Raw genomic sequence first — 25688 nt, 5'->3', positions numbered from 1 at the left:
GTCCTGTTCTAATTTATTTTAAAAGGGCACAGGGTTAAGACGGAGGCCCGCGCGCCCCACAAGGGAGCACTCAGACATTTAGAGGATGCCGAGAGAAGGGAATAAAAACGGCTCTGTTAAGAGGCCCCTGCCCGACTGGCCCAGAGAAACAGAAATTTCATAGCTACTTTAAATTTATGAGTTGTTGGGTCCTGGAAGGCACGCGGGTCATAAACCTCAAACAAGAAGCCAAACAGGATCCTAATGAATAAGGGCCATACAGCAAGTGCCCCACTTCCCCATTCCGGCCCCCAGGACACCCATGGGGCAGTGTCCCAGAAGATCCTGGCAGGCCCAGTCTGTGGGTTGAGATGAAGCTGGCCAGGAAACCAGCCCTAGGGGCCGAGGGCTTCCACCTGGTGGAGGGGGGCAGGGTGGAGAAGCAGCTTTGACTGCTGTGGGCACCACGGGCTCCTCTCCAGCTGGCGTGAGGACATAGGGATGGACGGTCACTCACAGTGGGCACTGCACGGGCAGGATCTGAGTCCCCGATTTGGGGAAGGAGCCTGCCCTGGTCCTCACACTGTCTACAGATAAAAGGGCTGTTGTCTGCTTATGGGAGTTTTTCTCCCTCCCTCCTTCCTTTCCCTCGCTAGGCACTGGGACGTGCAACCGGGAACAGGACAGCTGTGGGTTCTCTACTGGAACAGACATCTCAGGGAGGGAGTGTTTACATGCCTGGCTTCTACCCCGACAGAGAGAGCTTCTTAAAGGGAAGGCCCATGCCTGTGATCATCTTTGTGTCCCCAGCACCTAGGACAGGGCTTGCTGGCGAGCCATCTACACTCTTAGTAGCTGTTACAGAACAGCAAGGGGTCAGGAGGTCTAAAGTTTTTCCAGTCCCTCCAAGGCGGATCTTGGGAACCCAGCGGCCCCGAGTGTCAACCTTGGCTCTGACACTTGTGCTACTGCCCGGGGGAGATCTTGTCAGGCTGCCTCGCTTCTCAGAGCCTTAGTTTCCTCATCCGTGAAATGGGGAGACTAACATCTACCGCCCTCGGGTTGGGGAGGGAATCGCAGGCAGTGGGGGTGACGGTGTTTGGTACGGAGCCTGGTGCAGGAGCCCAATCAGTGTGGCCGATACTGTGATCCTAAGGAGGACCTTATAACCCTTCACGGGGACCCTCTGCTTCTGCCATGAACAGGAGATACCTGCCCCTTTCCACAAGGGGGAGGGGCCAAGGGCACAGCTGGCGTGGCACCCCCACCACAGGGCTCCAGCTCTGTCTCACAATTCAGACAGGCCCCTCTCTCTTGCTCTGGTCCCAGAGAGCCAGGCGGCTAGCGAGAGACTGCGCCATCCACGGGGACCTTCGTGCCGCTGCCCCAGGCCAGACGCCCTCTCCGCCTGGCCCCAGCTTTCACTACTTATTTGCTTAGTCATCTTTGTTAATCAGATGGCCAACGTGGGCTAAACCGGGGTTCCTGGAAGGCTCTGTGGATGGAATTGAGGGCGTCCCTGAGCTTGACTAGGAAAAAAAATTGCAACTTTTATTTTCACCAATCTCTAGCTGAAATTGAGCATCTCCCTCAAATCTGAGTATAGCCGACAAACCCACGATACCTGTAACTGTCACAGATATTTACATGTCACAGTGCAGTCACCGTCGCAGAGATTTCAAAATGTGTCACTAAGACTTGTCACTGTTCAAAATTGAGGTTTTGCTGTTAGACATGCTGCTGGATCTCATTATTCAACGCGTTCATAAAGAAGGATGGCTGTGAGTAGATGGCACTTAACTTACTTTCATAAATCGCATTTCAATATAATCGATTGCCTTTGCAATCCTCCATTTTGCATTTTTGTGCATTTAAAAACTCTAATTCTTGACAAGGGGTCCATGGGTTTCACCAGCCTGCCAAAGGGCCCAAGGCACAAAAAAGGTTAGGACCCCAGGACAGAGTGCTGTGCAAGGACCCTCCGTGTTCCGACATCCTAGGATTCTGAGTATCTATTTCCCGAGGGCCCTTACCATCAGCATAACTATGAAATTAAATTTGCTGATCGCATTGCCTTTTTTTTCCAATCAGGAAATATATTCAGGCCGTGACAGCCCTTCCAAACTCCCGGGCTTCCCACAGAATGCGCTCGAATGACACTGGAAAGGTTTCAAAAATCCAGTCCACCCCCTGCTTTAATTCCTTTCTTCCCCCCAACAGATGTTGCAGGCCTGGTGAGGAAACCCGTCGTGCACGACTCTCACGCCATTGATGGCGTTTCTCAGCAGAGAGATTCTTCAGGGTCCCCAATGCCATTCTTTCTTCTGGCCTGAACCAGTGCCTTGCAGAGTTGAGGGGGTGAGGTGCTTCTTTAAGGCAGTGGAGGAGATAGCTACCTTTCAACCTGCCGTCCAAGCCCAGAGGTTAGGCTTTCAGGCTGTGTCGGGCTACAGAGGAGGGGTTCTGTGGTCTCTTCTCCCAGAACTCACAGCTGCTTCTCTGTAGCACCGAGGACCCTGGGCCTCAATAATGAAGGTCGTGATTCTCAAACCTCCTTTTTAACGACGACTCGCGGCCCCCTCTCCTCTTCAGAACTTCGCCTGACTTCCCCGCCTCCCAGAGCCCCTGGCTTGAATTTCACTTTCCTTCTAAGTGAGGGTTGCCTGGGCCAAGAGCCCCTGGCAGGTGGTTCTGGTTCTGGTTGTCAGCTTCCCCATCTGTAAATGGGGCACGGCGGGCGATTAGTGGAGGCTCTTCCAGTTTTAACGTTCTGGGAGCAAACTCATGTAACCCCTTTGGGGCCAACGCTCCAAAAACATCCACAGAGCTAGGCCATGGGACTGTGATTCACGGCTTTCTTTCTTGTTTGGTGACTTCACCCCCATGGAAAGTCAGTGGCCATATCAGTGGAAAGGGGAGACTAGCTAACTGACCCCAGGAGCTAGGCAGGGGGATGAAAGGCAGGTGCATGTGGAGCATTCACCAAAGGGCTTGGCACTGAGTGAGTTTTCGATAAAGAGAGTCATTGTGTTCAGAGACCAGTATTGACTTACCTGCTCACCCACTGGCCCTGGCCGTCCAGGGTCACCCGGCTCTCCCTGCAAGGAAGCAAAGAGAAAGATGGCTTGGGATGGGTGATGGGAGGTCCAGGTCCCCCTTGGGGAATACCCCAGCTGACTGGCCCTAGCCCCCACCAGTAGGGAAGGGTAGGAACCTCAACTCCAGCTTCTGGCCTTACAGATCTCAAATGGCGGGGACATGGGACACTTGGACAGAACCTCTGGCCCCAGACATGGCCCTAGCCACCCATTACTTGCACCCTGATGTCTGAATCTAATTTGGGCCCTTCATCAACCTGCCGCATGTTGTGGAGGTGGCAAATGAAGCTCAGAGAGGCGAAGCGATCTGCTCAATGCCACACAGCAAGCTAGATGTAGGGCTAGAATTGGAAACTTTGGCCTGACGGATTGAAATCCCCATTCCTACTGTATCAAGCTGCCCACCACAGGGCGAGCAGGGAATTAGGGAGTCGGGGCACCTGAATCCTAGACGCTAACCCACCAGAGCTCTGCTCCTGGCTCACAAAATGACTGGCGAGTTTTGTCCCTGCCCTGGACTCAGCGTCCCTAACTATAAATAAGGGAAATCAGACTCATTTGTCCTGTAGGCTATTTCCAGCTCTCACGCTTGGTGGCCTCTTGGAGCCTTGTCTGCTAGCTTTATCCCATGCTGGGGTGGCTCCCGCTTCTGCGGCAGCCACGGCTGCCCTGGTCTCCCCACGGCGTGAGCTGCAGAGAGGCGAGCAGACCCGTGGGATAAATCCAGCCAGACTGTGTCACTGCTCCCACCACAGAAACCCAGCTGGTATCTGAGGGAGACAGACCCAGACCTCAGAGGGCAGGACAAGGGCTCGGACTAGCCAGGAGTTTGGCTCACAAATGAACACGGCTCACCGCCATCGGGTTTGTGCCTCGTCCTTCCCTCCAGCTCCTGCCCCAGGCCTCACGCCCACGAGGACCAGAGGGGCCAGACACATGGGCCATGTTCCCCGAGTGGAGGGGGACACGGATGACCTGAGCTACCCTGGCTCTGCCCTAACCCTGGTGAGTCGGCCCAGCTGCAAACGTGGCCCAACATGGCCCCCAAGGGGAGTCCTGGGAAAGCCCGTGAGCGAGGCTGCCCATGTGCCCGTGTGCCGGGGTCATCACCCTCCTACACAGGCCAGTTCTTTTATGACAATTAAAAAAAACCCAAAAACCTGTTAACGAATATAATACATATTTACTGCACAGGATGGGGAAAACCTAGAGGCCCACAGAAGGAGACGGAAACGTCCTATACTCTCACCACCCAGAGAGAGCCCCCGTCCATACTGCAGCCTCTGCTCCGGGCCCCCGGGAACACAGTACAATCAGCCCCCACCACAGGCCGGGGCCTAACCTTCCATCCGTAACCTGCTTCCTGCCTCCACCACGTCCACGCGCACGGGCATTTCCCATCCGGTGAACTTTTCCACTACACCACCTTTCGTGGCCGCATCATATCCCGGTACTTGAACACTACTCTGCTGTTGGACATTCAGATTGTGGTCATTTTTTCCCCTCTGGTACCAATATGTTGTGATAATGGGGACCATCTCCCTCCTTTCCACAACTGCCCGTGGGATTTGGGGTCCTTCCTGGGGCCCTCATTGGCTGGCTCCCCTTTTCTTCTGTTCCCCCGGTGTCCCCCTCAACCCACCAAGCCCAGTCACCTCCAGGACTCCTCACCTTCATGCCATCCGGGCCGGGCCTACCAGGAAACCCCTTCCTGCCAGGCTGGCCCTGCAACAGAGAGAGGTGAGTGAGTGGGGGGCAGAGGCAGCCTTGCTGGGGTCCCAGCCCTGGTGCAGGGGAGGGTCACAATGCGGGGGGGAGGGAATTGGAGCCCCGGGGGCACCAGGCTATACTGGAGATGCAGAGAGGGGTCTCTGCACCTGTGTGACCTCAAGGAAGTCTCCCCTCCCAGGCCTGTCCTGTTTGTAAATGGGGATGTTGAAACCCGCTTTCAGGGAATGAGGAAAAGGGAGGAGGGCACAGAAGATAAAAGGCCCAGAGGAATGGGGAGTTTATACCAGTGGTTTTCAAAATGTGGTCTGGGGATCCCTGTGGTCCCTGGGGCCCTTTCAAGGGACTGATGACCTCAGAAGTATGGTTCGTAATAATGCTAAGACACTGTTTACTGTGTCTCTCTCCTCCTGAGTGTGAGCGGACTTTTCCAGAGGCGACATGACATGTGGTAGCATGAACAGATTGAATGCAGAAGCAGATGGGAGAACCCAGCCGACTTCTATTAAACCCGACATTAAAGAGATTTGCAAAAATGGTAAAACAATGCCACTCTTTTCATTAGAGCATTTTGCTCTGGAAAATATAGCTGGTTGGGTTGTTTTGTTTTGTTTTGTCTTGTTTGTAGAACTATTATTTTTGTTAACATGAAATGGGTTTATTATTCCGTCAAATGAATTAATAAATACATTTAAAAGTTTTCAGTTTTAATTACTAACATCAGTAGGTGGAACCCACACAAAGAAAAGCATTTGGGGTCCCTGATCGTTTTTTTGAGAGTGTAATCAGGCCCCAGGACCAAAGTACGCACACACTGCTGATTTACACAGTCAGCTGGGGTGGACCCTGTGAGAGGCCGCCTGGAGCTGAGCAGTCGGGAGGGATGCTTGCAAGGTTAGGTTCTAGACTGAGACACGGGGCCATCCCCTCACTCTGAGCCCGATGGCCTCGGATGACACCCAGACCAGCAATGCCACTCTCATGGAGAATCAAATGTAGGAGAGTAGAGACAAAGCCCAGCACATGGCAGCCGGGCCACCACGGCCGGCCAGCTTCCTGTCTCTTGTCTCTCTCCTTTGGTGTCTGTTCTAGTCCCCTCTCTGGCTGGCCCAAAGCTCCCTCTGATGACCTCTCTGCACAGCACGACCCAGATGTCATCTGTCTGCACACAGCTCGCTCAGCGCTGACAAATCCCACCTCCCCTGGGGGCCGGCGACACTCACCTCTAAGCCAGGGGCCCCGGGTGGCCCCATGGGTCCCTCATCTCCCTAGAGTTGGGAGACACAAGAGAGGAAAAAAAGAGAAATTAATCCAGTGAGACTCTCAGAGAACTTGACCTGTAAGGAGGGAAAGGGATGGACAGAGGAGAGCCTTCCTGGACCAAGAGAAAGGGTACCTCTGGTCCCCCTGCTGGGCCCCCTCTCAGGCCACACAAGGACATCTGCATGAATGGGACCCCCCATGTCATCTGAATGTGACAGGCCCAGGTTCATGACAGTGCTGGGCCGAAAGTCAAACCCTTTCATATGCTGTGGATACAGAGCCCCAGGCTGCAGCTCAAAGATATGAGCCCTATCCTGAGCTCTGCCATTGATTCTGCTAAGGCAAACCTTAGCCTCACCGTGCCTCAGTTTCCCCTGTAGAATGGTGCAGAATGGAGAGGATCATCCTAAAGTATGATGATTAGCCTAAGTTGAGTTGCTGGAGGACAGTGATGATCTCTTATTCCTTCCTGAGGCCCCATCCCCTACACCGTCACAAACACCACTCAAGATAGGTGTGCAGGGTCTCGTGGACATGTGGTGAGTGAAGGTGGGGACAGGGGCATGAGAGAGGGAGGAGATGAAGAAGTGAATGAATGCGGGAGTGGATGAATGAATCCATGAAATTGTGAGCAGGTGGCAGTCTCTTTAGTGGTCACGTGGGTGTAGACAGAGGCACGTTGCTGGCGTCCCTCTCCTCCCCTCCCTTTCCACTCCTGGCCCTCCCGCAGGCTAGGGGAAGCCTCCAAGCTGGTCTCTCTGGCATGGCAGGCCTGACCAAGAGGCCCCCTCCGGAGCTTCCCCCCTACACCCGGTTTCCAGGAAAACAGCCCCACGTGGCAGCTCCCGGAGCCAGCGCTGGGACCCCGCCAGACCCAGAACCAGTCTGTGAAGGGATCCATGTCAGCTGGATGCTTGCCTGTGGTTGTGGCAAGTCGGGGCCTCCTGTACCCTCACCCAGGGCTGTGTGTCATGGGAGCCTTGGGGTCTGAGCCCAGGTGGGTGGTGGGGGGCCTCGTGTGCAGAGAAAACCTGGGGCCAGCCCATGGGGTGTCCAACAGGCCCACCCACAGAGAACGTCTCACTCCCTTCAGCATGAATGAGGAAATAAGCAAATCTCCTCTCTGTCCTTCACTAGCGCTGCAAGTCATAGAATTCTCTGGGGATGCCCCCCAGGCAGCTCCCAGGAACACGGAGTTAATAGCACAGGGTCTCTGTCATGGGTTTTGGGCTCAACCAGACGTGGCTTTGAATCCTGACCCTGCCTACCATTGACCATGGGACCCAACACAGTGCCTCCACCCCGAGTGTCAGGCAGGGTCTCACCTGTAAAATGGAGCTGATAATTTCTACTCTCCCACCCCAACACCCCAGTAAGCTGTGCTGCAGGTGGGAGCAGAGGCGGTGGCCTCCAGAGAGAAAACCCCGGGGCAATGGGGATGCCGTGGAGGGAGAGAGTGACCTGCCAGCCAGGCCAGGTCAGAGAATGACCTTGGCAGGGTCACGGGGCAGGACTGGAAAGGATGAGCTGGAGGGCAAGTCTGGGGCAGCCCAGGGTTTTGCCCTGGTTGAGGGACCCTGGTCCCCAGTTGAGGCCTCCAGGACCCAGGATGGAGCAGGCAGGGCTGCAGGGGACGGGCAGGGGGCAGGGGGCAGACAGTCTCACCTCGGGCCCCAGCTGCCCACGGGGTCCCGGCAGGCCTCGAGCTCCAGGCTTACCCTGGTGAGAAGGGAACAAAAAGCTGTCTCAGAGGCGACACCCCCACATCCAGCAGAGGCTGGCGAGACCCCCAACGATTCCAAGCCAGGGAGCCAGCCCTGGAGGCCTGGGGTTTCCGCAGAGACTGGGGCTGCCCTAGGCAGGGACTCACCTTCATGCCTTCTGGGCCGTTGTCCCCAGGGGGGCCGATGTCTCCGGGGAACCCCTGAGGGCAAACAGAGAGCAGGGGTCACCCATAGGTGAAGGGAAGTGCTAAGAGTATAGGTCTTGGAGGGAGACTGACCCGGGTCTCCATCCCTTCCTGCGTGGGATGTGACCCTGGGCAGCTCAGTTAACCACCTTGACCCTGCGGTCCTCTATTCTCAAACAGGGATCTCGGGAACAGCCCATACATCTCAGATAGTTGCTGAGAAAATTAAATAAGACAATGCAAGAGAATACTTAGCACTGGAAGAATCTCCCAGAACCCACAAGGTTGTCTGAGCCAGAATTTCCCAAGTCCTGGGCCCACGGCAGCCAGAGTGCCTTAGCTAGCCACCCTCAGCTCTGACAAACGTCATCCTTCGCGGTGACCCTGCAGACACAATTACGTTCTGGGTTTGCGGCGACTTTGAAGGGACTGGGAAATGCTGATCTAAATAAGCTCATCTCCTCCTATCCAAAGCTGAAATCCCCCCTCCGTCCTGGCCACCTGTGTTGGGCTCTGCTCCCTGTCACCACTGAGGGCTCACTGCTCCCAGACCAAGCCGGTTCCCGATGAATGGATCACCGTGCAATGGAGGCTTCTTCCTGATATGGAGCAGAACCCCCTCCTTTTCCCCTTGACAACGTCATACTGCCCCTTAGGACCCCACAAAGCACAAGGGAGTTCTTCTCCCCACAGTGGTCTTTGCACACTTCAGAGACCAGTTATTCCCTCCCCACAGGCCTACCCTTTGCTACTCCCTCGACGGTTTCTAGTCAGGGGCCCTGGGCCCCTCAGTCTTGCCACCTCCAAGTGGTCAGTTTCCATTGTTGGCAATCACTAGGATGCCGATGCTTCTCTGGGTATGAATAGACCAGCAGAGGCCAGCATGGGAAATCCCCTTCCTTGTTTTTAGTGTAATACCTCTGCTAATTCATCCTAGCACCGCATTCACTTTTAGGGCAGCCCCAACTACCCCCTAAGTTTCCTGACAACTAGAAACCAAAAGCTTCTTGTATAAATCCCTGGGATCAAAATGCCTCCTCCCATGTTGTCTTCATAAGTGTTTTTTTTTTTTCTTCTTCTTCTCTGACCTTTTGGTCACAGGAAGTCAAAGCACCACATCTTTTTCTTTAAACTGAGAGCCTCGGGGCGCCTGGGTGGTTCAGTCGGTTGGGTGTCCGACTTCAGCTCAGGTCATGATCTCACGGTTCGTGAGTTTGAGCCCCGTGTCGGGCTCTGTGCTGACAGCTCAGAGCCTGGAGCCTGCTTCAGATTCTGCGTCTCCCTCTCTCTCTCTGACCCTCCCCCGTTCATGCTCTGTCTCTCTCTGTCTCAAAAGTAAATAAACGTTAAAAAAAAAAATAAAAAAAATAATAATAAACTGAGAGCCTCAAAGACTTGTTTTGCCACCGACTGACTGTGTGATCCCGGGCTGATTCCTGAGCATCTCTGGGCCTTGGCTTGCTCATCTGTAAAGTGGTGACTACATCACCTTACAGGGCCATTCTGAGGCTTGAAGTGGATAGCACAAAGCACTTACTTCAGTGCCTGGCCACCCACTAAGCACTCAATAAAAATCCGTATCTAAAAGGATTTGGGGTCCCGTGTCCTGCCTGGAGTGGGCCTATCTCTAGGGAGAGCCCGGATGTCAGGATGCTGATCAAATTCTGGCACTCACACAGATCAGACACACTGATGAGTGAACAAGCGAATTCAGTGAGGGCTGCAGAGTCAAAGGGCACCGCCCCCCCTCCTGCCCATGGTCTCAGAAGGAGCAGAGACCCAGGAAGGTGCTGACACGCTCATCAGCTTCTGTCTCCATCTGTGCAGAGCCATCTTCTGGACACCGAGTTAGCCAATCCAAACAGGACCCAAAGATGGGAGAGGCGGACCCCGGATCTGTCCGGGGACCCAGGAGAGAACCAAAGCAGACCTTATTGGCTACAAGTAGCAGTGACCCTGAGGAAGTCACTCCACTACCCAGTGACTCAGTTTCCTTATCTGGGACATGGTGGCAGTAATACCTCCCTCACATGGTTGTGGTGGCAATTCAGCGTGCTCTTATCCCAAAGACACTACGCAGCCTGCTGGCATGAGGAGGTGCCCAAAGAACATGAGGCGACATGCGCCCCACCCCCAGCGGCCAGCCTGCTGGCAAAGCCAGACCGCTAGCACAGTCTTCTTCCTCAGTGGCCAGGGGAAGGAATCGAGGCCACGGAGGACAGGCCAACTCCATTCGTCTAGAGCTGGGACTGTGTCACAGCCAAAGTCAACACAGTGGGAAGTCAGAACTTTCAGGAAACCATCCCTCATCTATCTGGGCGATACCAGGAGTGATCTTTGGAAGGGTCTGGGGAGCTCGGCAGACAGAGTTTTGCCTCTGAGATCTTGTGAACGAGCAAGGTCGGAGGCCAGGGAGTGTGTGTGTGTGTGTGTGTGTGTGTGTGTGTGTATACATGGGGAGGAGGCTGGCTGGGGTTGCCCCCTAGACTCCCTGAAGGACCTGGGTGCTGAGGACCCCGGACAGACAGCAGCCCTGGCACAGAGCACCCCGTTCTCCAGAGATGGTCCCAGTTGGAGGGGCCAGTGGAAAAGTTCAGCCATTGTATGCCTCAGCCTGTCATACGTGACATGTGGGCGCTAGCTGATAGACGGTTAGCGGACTGGTGAGGATTTTCACATGTGCCAGAACCTCTCGGGGCTCTACCTACCTAAGGCAAGTTATATTAATTGCTAGATGATCCTTCATGATTTCTCATTCTCCACTCAAACCCCAGAATTTTATCACTGTTTCTTGCTCCCCATTCCTGGAAGTGCTGAGCCTTGAACCTTTTCCAGGGGGAGTGTGGGTGGTTGGAAGGGTTCCAGGGCTCAGGCTCGAGAATGCAGGAGCTCCTGTTAAGGGTGCAGGACCGAGTTCAGAGGGCTTTCCTGATGTTTTTTCTGGAAACTCTAAAGGTGGCCACAGAGCTAGGCAGAGTCTCTGAGGCCAGCTTCCGTCCCACTGCCAGTGAGAGCTGCCAGGGGCACAGAGTCAGAAAAGGAAAGATCTCTGATCTCAGAACTTCTATTCTCAGCCCCCATCTCCCGTTTGCTGTGTGTCCTCAGGTTAGTTCCACCCACCCCCTGATTTCCGTATCTCAGTTTCCCAAGGACAACACTCAGTCCCAGTTGTAGCCAGACACAGCAACATGGCATCACATACCTCGGGGCCAGGAGGCCCGGGAAACCCAAGGGATCCCTTGTCTCCAACTTTGCCCTGTGGAAGAGAAGAGATGGCAGGGGACGCAGGGGTAAGTGAGGGCCCACTTGCCACCATCCCTTGTGTTACCCCCCAGGCTATGGGTAGTTGGAAAAGCTCAGGAGCATATGAATGAAATCTGCCTAGACTGATAGGAGCTAGTGTTGAAGCCCCGCCTCCTACACTTACAGACATGGGACCCTGGGCAAGACACTTCATCTTGCAGAACCTCAGTTTCCCCATCTATAAGATGGGAGGGATAATAATTCTGTAGCCTTTGGGGTGATGGCTGGCACTCTTTAAAGAACTATTGTATGGGAAGGGTCTGATACATAGTAACATTCAACAAATACATGACACCCACTGCTGATATTCATGCTACTATTGTTTTCAAGGCTTGGGAGCCCCAGATTCTAATTCTCCCCAGAATTCGACATTGACTGCGGCCTATGTATGACGCTGGGTGAGTTCCTGCCTCTCTGGGCTTCAGCGTCCTCATCTGTAAAATGGGTGAATCTCATTGCTGTCTTTCTCTGCTTGTCTCCCAGAGCTGCTGCAGGAGGAAACGAGGTCCAGGATGTGACCGCCCCTGGCCATATTTCATGACTGTTTGGAGAGGGTGAGGTTTGGGGGTGTCAGAACAAAAGGTACTTACCAGAGGCCCTGGCTTCCCCCGTGCGCCTGGGAACCCTGGCAACCCCTGGCTCCCCTGGAAAAGGCCAAGAGCAAGCTGGGGTTAGTAAGGAACAGAAACGGCCAGGTGAACAGCTGCTCAGTCATCCTTGCCCAGCTGAGGCCCAGAGAACACCAACCTTTGGGGGAGACGAGCTCCCGCCTCACTTTCCCTGCTTGTAAGCTCCAGCTGGGCACCCCTGGGGCTGGGCCTCAGGGACACAAAGGAGAGACAGTAGCCCCTATTCCTCACCAAACTGTCCTGGCACCCGGGACCCCAGGGCTCCAAGAAAAAGCACTGTCAGTGCCCTTATGCGTGAGGAACTCTGCAGACGGGGGGCCCAGCAGGGGAAGCGGCGAGGCCTGGACGGCTCGAAATGCGGAGACACCGAGGCTGGGTCAGGACAGGCCGGCCAGGAGGGAGGGAAGAGGAAGAGGGAGAGCTGGCCAACATCTGGGCCTCGTTGACTGGCTGGGCGAGGGCCAGATGTGGCCACATGGTGCCGGACACAGGCAAAGAGGAGCCGGCCTCGGCAGGCTGCCCCAGTTCATCCATCAGTCAGTAAGGCCAGTTACTCACTTACTCAAACATGTCCTAAATGTTCTGTGCAGGACTCTGAGCTCAGCTACACCAGGGCGGTCTGGGGCAGTGTCCTGAGGGAGCCTGCTGTCTGGCAGGGGGGCTGAGCACAAGTCCCCATCTACCAAGTGCTGCACAGGTAACGGATAGGCTGCTCGGGGCATGCAGAGAGGGAAACAGCCACCATCCGAGCAGGCGGAATAAATGGTATCTGAGCGGGGTTCTAAATGATGGGTAGGTTGGGCCATGCAGAGGCTGAGTGGAGGGGTGCCAGGCAAGGCAGCCGTGTGTGCAAAACCGTTGGGGGGGAGCTGCAGAGGGCACTTCCGTGGAGCACAGGGATGTTAAGAGCAAGGGGCAGGAATGGGTCTGAGAAACTTGCTCGCTAGGGTCCCGGGTGCTGGGGAGTCAGGACATCACTCGGGGAGCAGTAGGGAGCCATGGGTGGTTTGTGAGCAACGAGCAGATCTTTGTGGCAGTGAGGAAGACAGACTGGGAGGGAGGAAGCTGGGGGCCTGGAAATAAGCCAGGAGGCTGTTGTAAAGTCCAGGGAAGAGATGGTGATGGGGGTACTGAGGCTGGAGAAGGTACGATTATGTGAAAGGAAGCCATGTTGCAGGGGGATCCTGGCCCATCAGGGACCCCGAGAAGAAAGCCAGGACCAGAGAAGAGCAGGGCAAGGGGCAGGGGGAAAATGTGCCGCAATTACCTTGTCTCCTTGGAAGCCGGTATCTCCTGACACACCGGGAACCCCTTGTTCACCCTAAATATACACCAGCAAACAACGTTACGACGGAGACCGTGCGGGGTTCCGGGCGCCTCCCCGCTTCCAGACCCACTGGCAAGGTACGGCTTTGCCGAGGCTGTCCCCGAAGTGGATCTCACCAGCGGCAGCCTTGTCAAAGTAAAGGGCAGAGGCCCCCCCGGGAGAGCCAGGGCCTGGGGGGCACCACGTCGACCTGTCTGCACGTCTGCCTGGGGTTGCTCAGGTGGCTGACAACTCCACTAACAAGCTCAGCTGCCTGGCCTTTCCAGGAGAAGCGGCACTTACAGATCAGAGGAATGGTCTCTTGATCCATCAAGTCCTTCCTCAGCTGATGTCACACAGGGGCAAGTGTAGCCTGTATATCGCCCCACCCCCCCTCACTGGGGTTTCTAAGTGTCTGCATCTATCGCTTGATATTTTTCACCACCGGGCTGGGAGCCGTCACTCTCCCTTCTGTGCGAGCCTCGATGCCAGCCATCAGCTTAGGCCCGCGTCTGATTAGTTGCTTTTAATTAGCTATAGCACGAGAAACATAGTCTTGCTGAGACTATGTGCCAACAGCGAGTAAATGGGTCTCGAGTTAGTTCTGGCATTTCTTTCCTAAGGTGACATAGGGCACAGGCTCGGTGACAGTGGTCTCTTCTGGTCCCTCCCTACTTGCAGCCACATCCTGGTAAATGAACTGTCGGAGAACCTCATCGGAAGATGTTTCTTCTTACCGCGGGAGTCACATCACGCAGTCCTTATCATTTCCAGCCTTCCATGTGAGGCATTCCCAGCAATACCCTGGCCCCAGGGCTCAGAGAACATTCCCAGCCCCAGGAACAGTTGGGAGAATGGGGAGAAAACCCAGGAAGATGTGGAGAATCCACATCATGCAGCTAAGGCCACAAGCCGGCAGAAAAACTTCCTCGGTAAAACAAAAGCCAAAATTTAAAAAAAAAAAAAAAAAAAGAAGGAAAGAAAGAAAAGAAAGAAAGAAAGAAAGAAAGAAAGAAAGAAAGAAAAATCTTTAAAAAAAAACACTTACTTTGGTTTTTCTAGTTTGGAAAACCCTGTATAATATCCCAGAGGTTTGAAAGCCAAGGAAGTTTTTTTTTTTTGTTTTTTGTTTTTTGTTTTATTTTGTTTTGTTGTTTTGTTGTTTTGTTTTGTTTTAATATCTAAAAGAGGAGCAGAGGGGTTTAAAAAAAAAAAAAAGTTTAAAAAGACACCTAAGAAATCAGGACAATGGATTCGGAGAAAGCTGGGGCCGGAGCGGGAGTCCTGGTCCCAGAACGTGCCTCCACGCAGGAAGACAGAGCCAAGTGGTTGTAAGTGGGACCGAGGCCAGGCCGGGTCATGGAAAATCTGGGATTCTAGGCAGCATGACCAGGGAGCATGAAGGGATGGCCCTGTCATCCCTGGGGGGGTGGGGGAAAGGGGCTGATCGGAACCTCTCTCTCAGCCACATTAAAATCCCTCCCCAGCTAAAGGGGCAACAAAGAGAGCTCTTTTTTCTTTTTGTCAACCCCAAAGTCGTATTTAATTTTTTTTTTTTTAAACTATGGGCAGGAAAACAATTTCTTCCACTTCTTTTCTTTCTTTTTTTTTTTTTTTTTCCAGAGCTTTCACATCCCGAAATGTCCCAGGCACCAGCAGTCAGCAAGCCAGCCGAGTTCCATGTAACACGTTTATTTCCATGTTCCTGGAGGAACAGTGAGCTGGAGGCCAGGTCTGCAGAAGGGCCTATAAAAAGCTCAGTGCTTACACCCCCGCTCCCCCTGCCTCCTTTCTCCCTTATCCATGACTTCAACATTTCCAGAGTACTGGTGTCTCAAACCCCAGAGTAAACAGGTAGCCGTGGGGAAGCCCCTGCCTCCAACAGAAAGCCCCTCCATCTCAAGGGGAAGGTCACAGAAGAGGGGGCTTAGCAGCCAGCAGGGCAGAGGTGGAGCTGAGGTCCGGGGGGTCGGGGTGGGGGGGGGGGGACGGGACTACAGCCAGGGGCTTGGGTGGGACCGCAGGGGATGGAAGAGGTGGAGACAGATGGAGAGAGGCCTGGGGTGAGCACTGCACCCCCTGGCTACCTAGGGCTGGGGTGGGTAGGACAGTCTGGGTGTGTCCATTTCCGCCCAGAGCTTTGCATTTTCTAAGTCCCAGGGCTGAGTTTCCTTTACTGCATCTCTTCTAATTCTCTGGGGCTGTTTGCCCAGCACGGACTCGGAGGAGCTGGAGGAGGTGACCTCCAAGGGCCTCATCAGCTCTCCCCTTCTGCCCTCAGTTCTGCTTCGTGGTGGAGGTCTCTGGAGTCGCACGCCTGGGTTCGAATCCTGACGTTACTACGAGCTGCATGTGCTCAGGCAGGCTTCCTAACTCACCGAGGCTCGGAAGCCGGGGGTCCATCCCCACAGAGCAGGCAGACGGCCCAGCACGGACTTCTGCTGCTGCCTCTCAGGTTTACGGGGAGTGGCGTTATCTGAAGACAGGTGTAGAGGGAGCCCGGCCACGGGAGCAGCTGTCGTCTACTCACACTTGTGGAAGCTTGGATAGGGCCCGAAAGCCCTCCCACACCCCCTTTGGGGTGCCTGTTTTGCTGAAAGGCTGAGAGGACAGGGCAGGAGGACGGCCAGGGGGCAGAGTGCACGAGACACTGCCCCAAGTGCTCCTTGTCTCTGTGCCTCAGATGCCGCATGCCTGGGCCCCGGGGTCCCACCTACCCGCCTCCAACCGTGGTCTGGCACAGGGTGAGTTTGGCAGCAGGACTGAGCGGGGAGGACATGTGGCAGGAGTGGCCTCCCCATGGCAACTGGGAAGAAAGCGGGTCAGGGGCTCAGAGGCCCGTCCCCGCATTTCTGCTGTACTTTGAAACCCCGTGCTCTCTGGGGTCGGGTGCCCGGTTCTAGCTGGGGTGGTTTATGTGGATTCATTTCCTTCTGTGGCTGGGAGAGGCCTCTGGACCTCACACCATACCTGCCCTGGGTCCTGTCATCTCAGCAATAATACTCCCCTTCCACCCCCCACCCCACCGTCTGCCTTCCCTGGCTTTGGCCTCCAAGCCCAGATGCTGGCCTCAGCTTTGCTGTCCTAATTCAGAGACCCGCCTTACCTGACCCTGACCTATGCCTTCACAGCCCCCACGCCCCCTTCCAGGGTCTCCATGCCCCAAACCACCTGCCTGAGCTCCACCTGAGTTACAAGGAAGAAGCTGGGGAGCACAGATTTAGGGGAGCCAGAGGGGAGGCAGGAGTGCAGGGGGGGTGGACCTGGTAAGAAGCCAGCCGCAGCGAGGGGGTGGGGGGAGTTGGCATGCAGATAAAACACAGTGCAACAAGGGAGTATTCAGATCACCTTATCACCTTTCAGTCCAGGCTCCCCCATGTTCCCCATCAGTCCCTGCAAGACAAAGACCAGTCCAGCTGTGAGGGGTGGGGCTCAAAGCCAAGGAAGAGCCCTGCCTTTGACCCGGATGGACATCCCCCCACCGCCTCCCCCCCTTGCTGCCTCTACCCAGTGCTAGATGCCCCACCCAACACTCAGTTTTCTCATCTGTGAAAGGGGACAATGACCCTCAGTGCAAAGGCCAATGGTGTGGATGGAAGGAGCACGAGAAGGGGCATGTGACTCGTGAACCACGGCACTCTGGACAAATCCAGGGGACAAGGCTGCTAAATGCAGGGAGACGGGTTCCTCGAGCATTGTCACATGCATGGGGGCCAAACGGGATCGTCCCCGGAAGCAGGCCCTAGCCACTTTGGCCCATCTCTTTCCTGCACGCCCATCCCACTGAGGGACGGACTAAGTTCACTGGCCTGCCAGTATAATGTCTTTGCCCCTGGTGATGCCCCCATTGGACTTTCAGTGCCCTGAGGTCTAGAACCACATGAGACTCCTGCTCAGCTCAAGGATTGGTGTCCAAGAAATGCGTCAGCCATTAACGACATACACATGCTGACTGGCTCTCAGGTCTGGGAAGCACTGAGCTCCTGACCTGCAGCCTCCACCCCGTCAGGGCCCCCTTCCTCCCCTCCCCCGACACCGTGCCCAGGCACGCTCCCTTCTGGGCTGAAATGGGTCAGGGGGTGCCTGGCTGGGACGAGACCCGGATTGACGGATGGCTCTTGTTCACCTTCAGGCCCTTGGGTCCTGGATAGCCAGTCGGACCCAGTGCTCCCATGTCGCCCTGACAAGAGAAAGAGAAGAGGGCATCGTGAGAGGAGGCTCCCAGGGGCTGGCCTGGGACAGATGATTCCCAAGGTCCCTCGGGCTGTGCTTCTGAGGACACAACCCCACTGGCTCAGTCAGACCACCCGGTCTCCTCTCTCCTCTGCCACTGGCTCATCATTGTGTGATTCTGGGTGGTTAGCCTCTCTGTGCCTCAGTTTCCCCATCAAAAACAGGGGTCAGTACTATGTTTCAGGAAGAACTGACTTCCGTGTACAAAGTGCCTGGCACAGTCTGGAGGCGTTTTGGGTTGACACAATTGAAAAGGCTCTACTGGCATCCAGTGGGTAAAGGCCCCACAGCAAAGAATGCTCTGGCCCAAAATGCCCGTAAGTGTTGAGGTGAGAAACCATGGTTTACAGTGAAGGGGTGGCTGGATTTCCTCAGAACAGGCCCACCCTCTTTCCCTCACACGTTGTCACCTGCCCACCCCTGTCGTGACTGCCTCCAGCCACGGCCATAACATGCAGCCCACACCCAGAGAAAAGGGAGCCCCTGAAACGGCTCTCCTCTCCCTTTTTCATCTGCTGTGCAAGCTCACACAGTGTGCTTGACCTCTCTGGGCCTTGCTTTCCCGCATCCCCACATCAGGCTCCTTGAAGGCCCCTCATGAGTGCTCTCAAGCACCAGAGCAAACAAAAGCTGCCCCAGGCTTCCTGTGGGGACTTCCCGGAGATGTGTCTGTCACATTCTTGCCTGACTCCCGCAGAAGGGCCGGCGGGCTGGGCAGTTGGAACACCCCAAGGACAGAGACAAGGGAACCTGCAGAGTTCACAGAGAATGGTGTGGTCCGCTGAGGCACAGCTGAGCCCCCCCAACCCCCCAACCCTTGCACTGGTTTAGATCCTCTGAGGCAGAGGCTGGAGTCTGGCCATGGCCTGCCAGGGGCTGGCTATGTGACCTTGAGCAAAACACTGGCCCTCTCTGGACCTCAGGATCCCCACCTGAGTAGGTCAAACCAAACCTTCTACCTGAGCCTCTGCCAAGAAATTGTGCTTTCAGCTCGGTCAAGTGATACCGTCTCGTGAAGGAAGGGAGGTCTCAGTTTCACGGGTGACGATACTAATACGAACAACCCCAACTGCTAGGCCTCCGCCCAAGGACTCCTCACACCAGCCCTTGAAGATCCACCCTACGACCATCCCCATTTTACAGATGGGGAAACTAAGGTTTCCTCTGCAAGGTTAGGACTGGGTAGAGCTGGGGTTCACACCCGGCAGTCTGTCTCCAGAGCTTCTAGAGAATTCTGAAGTCATCTTGGGAGAGGAGGGAGAGCAGGGAGCTAAAAGGCCAGGATCGCTGGCTCAGGGAAGAGGCTGGGGTCCGAGGAAAAGCCAGGCCTTCAGAGCAGAGCACTTCCCCCAGGCCGTGCTGGCAGCCGCTTCTCTCCCTGTCTTTTCCTGGATGAAGGGAGCAGGGGTGGCCGCCTAGAGTTCCCCATGGTGCACAAATAAACAGAATCGGCTCTGCTCGCGTAGTTGGCTCCAACTGGGGCCCGGGCTGTGGGCAGGGGACCAGCCAGCAGCTCCAGGAACACAGGCCCCTTCTTCTCGCTGCGGGCCTGAAGGTGGCTTGTGTGGGGACTGAATGCAATACGAGCCTGACTGACACCTGCGTGGGGCCCTGGGGAGCCACAGTAGCACCACACGCCAGGCCTCTGCAGGCCCCTGCAAAAAGGCCTGTGTGTGATGGGGGGGCAGGGACTTGTACAGGCACCCAACCCGAAGAAGCAAGGGATCCGTGGAAAAGGGACTCTGGCTGCAGGGCGTACGGGAGAAGGGGGTGCCTTGCTTAGGGCAGGCCGTTCCCATGTTGGCCGGACCCCAATGCTGGGCTCTAAAAACCCTTGGGAGAGGAGCAGAGAAAATTCCAGGCCACTTTCTCCCTAGGCCAGCCCACAGAGCATCGGTTTGCACCAGACACCCCTGTCGTATCCTCATGAGAAAGAACAACAGGCAATGCCCTGAGTTTGGGTCCTCTTCCCACTTTTGCCTGAGCTCCCAGACGGTGCCCTACGCGTTCGCCCTTCATCTCGCTGGCTTCCGTCAAAACACAACCATCCACGTCAGCAACCATTCACAGCACTCCTCCTGTGCCCCAGATGCCACACTCGAGACTTCAAGGTCGCATCAGATGCTGTTGGCGGGAGCCTGTGCCGGGCCCCTGGCTGGGACTCGCTGCCGGGCCCAGGCCGGCAGCTCACGGTGACCCCGTTGGGCCCGTTCCATTTTACAAATGAGAAAGCCGAGGCTTAGAGAGAGGTGGAATCACTCACCCGAAACGAAGCAACGAGCAGGGGACACGGGCAGGACCAGAATCCAGGTCTGTCTATCTGTCTGTCTGTCCCCACGTTCAGTGCTCACGAGCCCTGCACCGACTCTGTTTACTCCAATAAAGGACCCTAGGATGCCTTTCCTCGTTGATGTCATTCAGTGACGAGGAATGAGGACACACTTGATTCAAAAATAGGCAGGGGCGCCTGGGTGGCTCAGTCAGTTAGGCATCTGACTTTGGCTCAGGTCATGATCTCATGGTTCATGGGTTCGGGCCCTGCGTCGGGCTCTGGGCTGACAGCTCAGGGCCCGGAGCCTGCTTCGGATTCTGTGTCTCCCTCTTTCTCTGCCTCTCTCCTGCTTGCATTCTGTCTCTCTCTCTCTCAAAAATAAATAAACACTAAAAAATTTTTTTTCTTTAAAGTAGGCATGAGTACATGCCCGCAGGTGGCCAGGTGGGGGGGTTGCCAGAGCCGCCTGAAAGAAAACGTGGGGTGTTTCCAGCACCCTTGGCCACTGGTTCCCGTACCCAGAATGTTCTGCCCTGTGCTCACGTTGTTAATGTGCATTCATCCTTCGGCTGAAGCACCACTTCCCCAACCCCACGGGCCAGGTCAGGCCCCTGGTGTCAGGTCTCAGAGCCCTTGCCACACTGGTGACCATTCATGTGTGCGCCTCTCTGGCCATCGCCTGCCCCCTGCCTCAGAGGAGGTGCTCACTCAAAGTGGGTTAAGGACTAGGTGAAAAAGAACCCTAATCACGCTCTCACCGACAAACCCTCTAGGGGAAAAGCTTGCCTCCCTGGTCCTGGAACTGCCTTGGAAGGTAACAAGGCCTCTTTTTAGAAACTCTGATAGGGGTCAGTGGCTTGGGGACAGGGATCTGGGGGCTGTGGCCAATTCTGACTCCTGTGTGGTCTTAATAAGCACCATCTCTCACACAGAGCAGCCCCCGGGACCGCCCAGTCCACAGGCTTATACTCCTGCTGTCTCCATTCAGCACAGAAGTCACACAGAGCTGAGTGTGTAACGCTCAGCGAGCTAGGACACAGGCCCACGTCCAGCTTTCGGCTGTGTGACCCTGAGCCGGTGTCTCAGCCTCTCTGTGCCTCGGTCCCCTGACGTGGACAATGGTAATCCCACTTCCTGCCTTCAGAGGCTTGCTGTGATCGTTAAATCCTTAGCACAAGGCCTGGCACACAAGGGTTTGGTACGTGTCCACTAGTGAGGCTCCCGATCTCGCTTTATAACAAGGAAACAAAGCTAGATGCTCATTTAGTGACAGGATATGGTGGGCCCGTCCACTCTAGCCCGCACGCTGGGTTTTGGCCAGACTGCATATTCTTTGGGTCTCATTAAATGAGGAGCCAAAATTCCCTGTCTGTCGCTCAGAATAAAAAAGACAGAAATCTTCTTTGTTGGGCAGATTCTGGAATCAGGCACACTTTTCTTGAGGGCCGGCCAAACGGTTTCAGTTACTCAAAGGGGGCTGTTCTGAGGCAGCCTCACCTCAGAGACTGCAGTGGGGCAACCGGCAACCTATTGGGATCCGGGTCACACAGACCTGGGCTGCAAGTCCTAGCTGGTGACCTCAGGCCCCAGCCTCCCTGTTTGGGTGACCAGGCTGCTGACACCCACCTCAAGTCCCTCGAGGCTTCCCCGGCCTGATGCGTGTCAAGCACACAGAAGAGACAGATGCTCCATAAGTGTCAGCCTGTCTCCTCACGCCCTGCCTCCCTCCTGCAAGGACCCGGTGGCAGGGGGGAGGGGAGGAGGACAGGGGGAAGTTTTGGCTTCAGTCTGCATGCGAATTGCTTTAGCTGACCAGACAGAAGACATTGAATAAACCTGAATCGCCACTAAAATGATTATCAATATGTGGAATCCCATTCGCTCAGCGAAAAACCCACATCCTCTGGAAAACCATAGGTGACTCATGGTCCCTCTTCCCCTTTCTAACTCCTGGTTAGAAAATTCCTTTCCTCTCCAACTGTTTGGGGAGGCTATTATTCTGCCCCCCTCTCCCGACTACTCCTCCCCCAGGGCACAGAAGATGCTGTTCCCAAAAATCCAGGGTGGGAGGGGGTCCTTGGGTGAGAGAGGGCACTAGTTCGGGAGCAGTGGTGACTCAGCAGGGTCAGGTCCATGCCTGTGGACGCCCCCTCCTCCCCCCACCGCAAGGAGGAAGGGATCACCACCTTGGCAGCAGAGGAAGTTTTCAAACAGAGGGAGCGAGGCTGAAAGTGGCAGAGAAAGACACCGGGCAAGAGGGAACCTCGAAGAGCAATTGGGAAAGGGACGTCCTGAGGTAGGGCGTGGCCTGCGGTGGGCGTGGCCTGCGGTGGGCGTGGCCTGAGGAATGCGGGAACAAGCCAAGGGGAGGAACGCCCTGGAGGAGGATTTGGAAGATACGCCTTTTGCCTTTCGGGCATGCTTCCATCTTCCCCTGCCTTGTGAATGAGCTTGACCAGAGGCCTCAGCTTTCCCATCTGCCAAATGGGGTTCTCCAAAGAGATACCGTGAATAGGGTTGCCAGATGGAGCAAACGAAAATACAGACTGCCCAGCTAAATTCAAATGTCAGATAAACACCAAATGACATTTTAGTATAAATGTGTTCTAAATATTGCATCTGAAATTCAAATTTCACCAGGCATGTTGCATCTTGTCTGGCAACCCTGACCGTCGAAAGCAAAGGGGAGCATAGGTGGGAAAGAGCTTTGCAATAAGTCCGGGCATGGTCTGAGTCTCCAGAGTCCGCATTCATTTGGCCAAATGATATTCTTGCCCCTTTCAGGGCCTAACTAGTGGACACCAGGACAATGGCAAACAGGAGGGCGTGCCAGTGATGGAAGCCAGGATATGTAAACATCCCTTCCAAAGAGCTTTGGGACCTGAGAGCATTTAGCCCGAAGAAGGAGCCTCGGCAAGAACCGATCGCAACCATCTTTTCGTCTCAAACAGCCTCTCCCAGGGGCAGGGGAATGACTGGGGCTCCATTCGCAGGAATACCACACACTGCAAGAACGCTGGAGATTTGGCCTGGGCTCCCACAGGAAAGCGTGTCCAACACCAGGCTGTTCAGATTGGGAGTTTAACGACCACGGGACCAGGATGCTCCAGAGGGCGCTCCTGTGAGCTTAGAGGAGACTGGGCTACAAGACTTTGGGGGTCCTCTCTAACTCTCATTGCAGAGATTTCTTTCCCAAAGCATCTAGGTCAGTGCCTTGTGCCAAAGAAGACGCTCAGCCAAGACCTGCTGAATGGACATTTGACAGGGATGACAAATGCACGACTCACGTGTGGACACTTTGCTATCCAGACCAAGGAGACGTCACTCATCGATCGCTCAACCAATCACAGCCCCCCTCTCCCACTAAGCTCCAATGTGACATCAAAATATCGTCCCATGCAGCAATCCAGAGGGCTGTGACCACCCGTAATGCACGTGGGTGTGTGAAATAATAATCATCATTATCACTAGCACTTCTTGAGTACTTACTACGTGCTAAGCACTTTATATGTACTCGTTTCTTTAAATCTTCACAACAGAAACTCGAAGTTAGATGCTAATATTATCCCCGTTTCTAAGTGAAGAAACTGAGACAGGTTAAGAGCTTAAGAACCTTGCTCAGGATCCGAACCCAGGCGACCCGGTTCCAGGAACTGCCGTTTAGCCACAGACTGCACCGGACCGTGCAGATCTGTGGTCCTAACAAGAGTGGGCACCATGAGCTCACCTTATGAAGGGGGTCTCTGAGGCTCAGGTGAGCGAGGCCATAGCTGAAGACCACAGAAACCAGGGTGAGGGGAGGTTAGGATGCCGACACTGGTTAATTGGACCCTCTGCCCCCACCACTACCCTACCCGGGTTCTGCTCTCAGCCACCTGAGCAGGAGCACATTGCCACCGGGGGCGGGGGGGGGGGGGAGGGGGCGGGGTGGGGACCTCTGGGCCTTCTTGCCAGGACCAGCCTCCCCTGAACACTGGGGCCCCTGAACTCCCCCACGGCCTCCTCCAGCTTCCCTCTGAACAGAATTTCTTGGCACAGTTGCTGGAGTAGCCAAAGCCGGCAGCCCATTTGCCAAACCAAGGAGCAGCCGACTTATGTCCTTTCATGGCCCCCCAGACTCAAATTCCGTGAGGGATGACCCAGAGGACAGAGCAAATGGGGCATGAGACCATGGGGAAAGCTCCTAGAGTCATTTCTGGGATCTCTCACTGGCCCTTGTAGCCAGACCCAAGGTCAAGGTCACCCTCCGAGGGCCCCGCAGGAGGCCCTGGTTTGGGCTAATAGAACCACTCCACAAGGATTACCCCGACCTGAATGGAGTCAGAGGTCAGGCTGCCTCCCATGTCCCTGTCCTCAGGCCTCTCTCCATCCCAGGCATTTCAGGAGGTAACAGCAACGATTAATAGAACAATATTTTTCTCTAGTTGCACACTTACGAAATGCTAGACCCTGTGCCAAGGACTGTACATGTAATGCCTCATTCCATCCTCATGACCACCCCAAGAGTACTCGATCATCGTCCCCATTTTACAGATGAGGAACTAAGGCTCAAAGAAGATAAGTAATATCTCCCAGGTCACACAGTCAGCATGTGGCAGAGCCGTGACTTGAGCTCAGGTGCTCTGGCTCCAAAGTCAGTGCTGTGAAGAAAAGGATGAGGAAGACCGCCCAACATGGCCCAGAGCCTCAGCCCCTCTGCCAGCCACTTCCTTCCTCCAGACCGGAAGCATCTCACCTGCGAATGAGCATGCTCTCACCTGCCTAGACCTCCTTGCAGAGCGAGGGACAGGCAGCAGGTGTGAAAGTACATCAGCACTCTCATGCTCCAAGCACCTATCTTCATTTAACTAATGAAGAAAGGGGCTCAGAGAAAGTAGGTGATCCACCTGAGGACACACAGCAGGGCTCTCCTCCCTCAGCCCCCTGGCCAGACTGATATGTCCTGCTCCCCCAGCTCCTCCTAGGGTTTGATGAGAGAGGGACCTTTTCATTGGGACTTGTCGCTTGCTCCCCACACCCTGCCTCTTGCCCCCACCAACCAGGAATCTGTGTACTTACAATGAGGCCGGGGACTCCTCGGGGCCCTGGCAGGCCCAGCTCTCCCTGCAAATAGAAAGAGACCAAAGTGGTTAGTTGCCCTGTCGCCCTCCCCAGGCCACTCCCGCCACACCATCCCCCTGTGGGCACCTAGCGGGATCCCTTGGAGCTGACCATTCCCTGTGCCTAATTAGTGACTCTCGGAGCCTGGCCTGAAGTTTGGACAAGACCCTTTCCCCTTCTGCCATCCGCTTTCCACATCTGTAAAATGAGGAGGTCGGATTTCCAAATCCAGTATTTTCCACTTGTAAGTGCGAAAGAAGAGGTGGAATCCTGATCGCGGCAATGAAGATGTGCTGGGTGCCTGGCCCAGATCTCATTTCACCTGCCTTTTATAGCGGGCGAAACTGAGTCTCAAGAGCTATGGGACGTGCCCAAGGTCAAGTGCAAGGTCAAGTGGTGAGGGCTCTAAGCTGAGAGCTACCAGGCTGGCCTCTCTCTCTCTCTCAACCAGGGGGTGCGGGACCCTTAGAGAAGGCCACCACCACCGGAAGGAGAGTCTCCAGTGCCTGCTCCCCGGGCCTCCGAGATGCTGCAGAGGGCTCTTGCTTAGGGGCCAGGGGATGAGGCTGTGTGTGGCAGGGGCGAGTTTGTTTCCTCATCTCTAAAAATGGAACTTCGATTGCCCAGAAAAGACAGGTAGACGGGTTAGGCTCAAGTTCAAGATGCAGAGATATGAATAAAAATAAGAGGTCCTAGGGCACCTGGGTGGCTCTGTTGGCTAAGCGTCCAATTCTTGGTTTGGGGCTCAGGTCATGATCTCAGGGTTTGTGAGTTCAAGCCCCACATCGGGCTCCATGCTGACAGCAGAGAGACTGCTTGGGATCCTCTGTCTCCACCCCTCCCCCACTCTCTCTCTCAAAAGAAATAA

At 55.1% G+C, this 25688-nt stretch overlaps 1 protein-coding gene across 1 annotated transcript in view; it reads right to left on the bottom strand.

Moving 5' to 3' along the window:
* Nucleotides 1-25688, bottom strand: part of COL27A1 (collagen type XXVII alpha 1 chain) — a 138896-nt gene that overhangs the window by 54233 nt on the left and 58975 nt on the right. Inside the window, exons 14-24 of the mRNA XM_060608896.3 lie at nucleotides 24779-24823; nucleotides 17342-17395; nucleotides 16564-16608; nucleotides 13177-13230; nucleotides 11871-11924; nucleotides 11180-11233; nucleotides 7939-7992; nucleotides 7734-7787; nucleotides 6029-6073; nucleotides 4749-4802; nucleotides 3033-3077 (exon numbers count right to left, since the gene is read on the bottom strand). Of these exons, the coding sequence (XP_060464879.3) occupies nucleotides 3033-3077; nucleotides 4749-4802; nucleotides 6029-6073; nucleotides 7734-7787; nucleotides 7939-7992; nucleotides 11180-11233; nucleotides 11871-11924; nucleotides 13177-13230; nucleotides 16564-16608; nucleotides 17342-17395; nucleotides 24779-24823 (558 nt within the window). The remainder of the gene's footprint in view (nucleotides 1-3032; nucleotides 3078-4748; nucleotides 4803-6028; nucleotides 6074-7733; nucleotides 7788-7938; nucleotides 7993-11179; nucleotides 11234-11870; nucleotides 11925-13176; nucleotides 13231-16563; nucleotides 16609-17341; nucleotides 17396-24778; nucleotides 24824-25688) is intronic.

Source organism: Panthera onca, chromosome D4 (assembly GCF_046562875.1).
Source record: "Panthera onca isolate mPanOnc1 chromosome D4, mPanOnc1 haplotype 2, whole genome shotgun sequence".
In the NCBI taxonomy this organism is placed as follows: domain Eukaryota; kingdom Metazoa; phylum Chordata; class Mammalia; order Carnivora; family Felidae; genus Panthera; species Panthera onca.
Note: the sequence above shows the minus strand (reverse complement) of the source record. Positions and strands in the feature narration are given on the sequence as shown.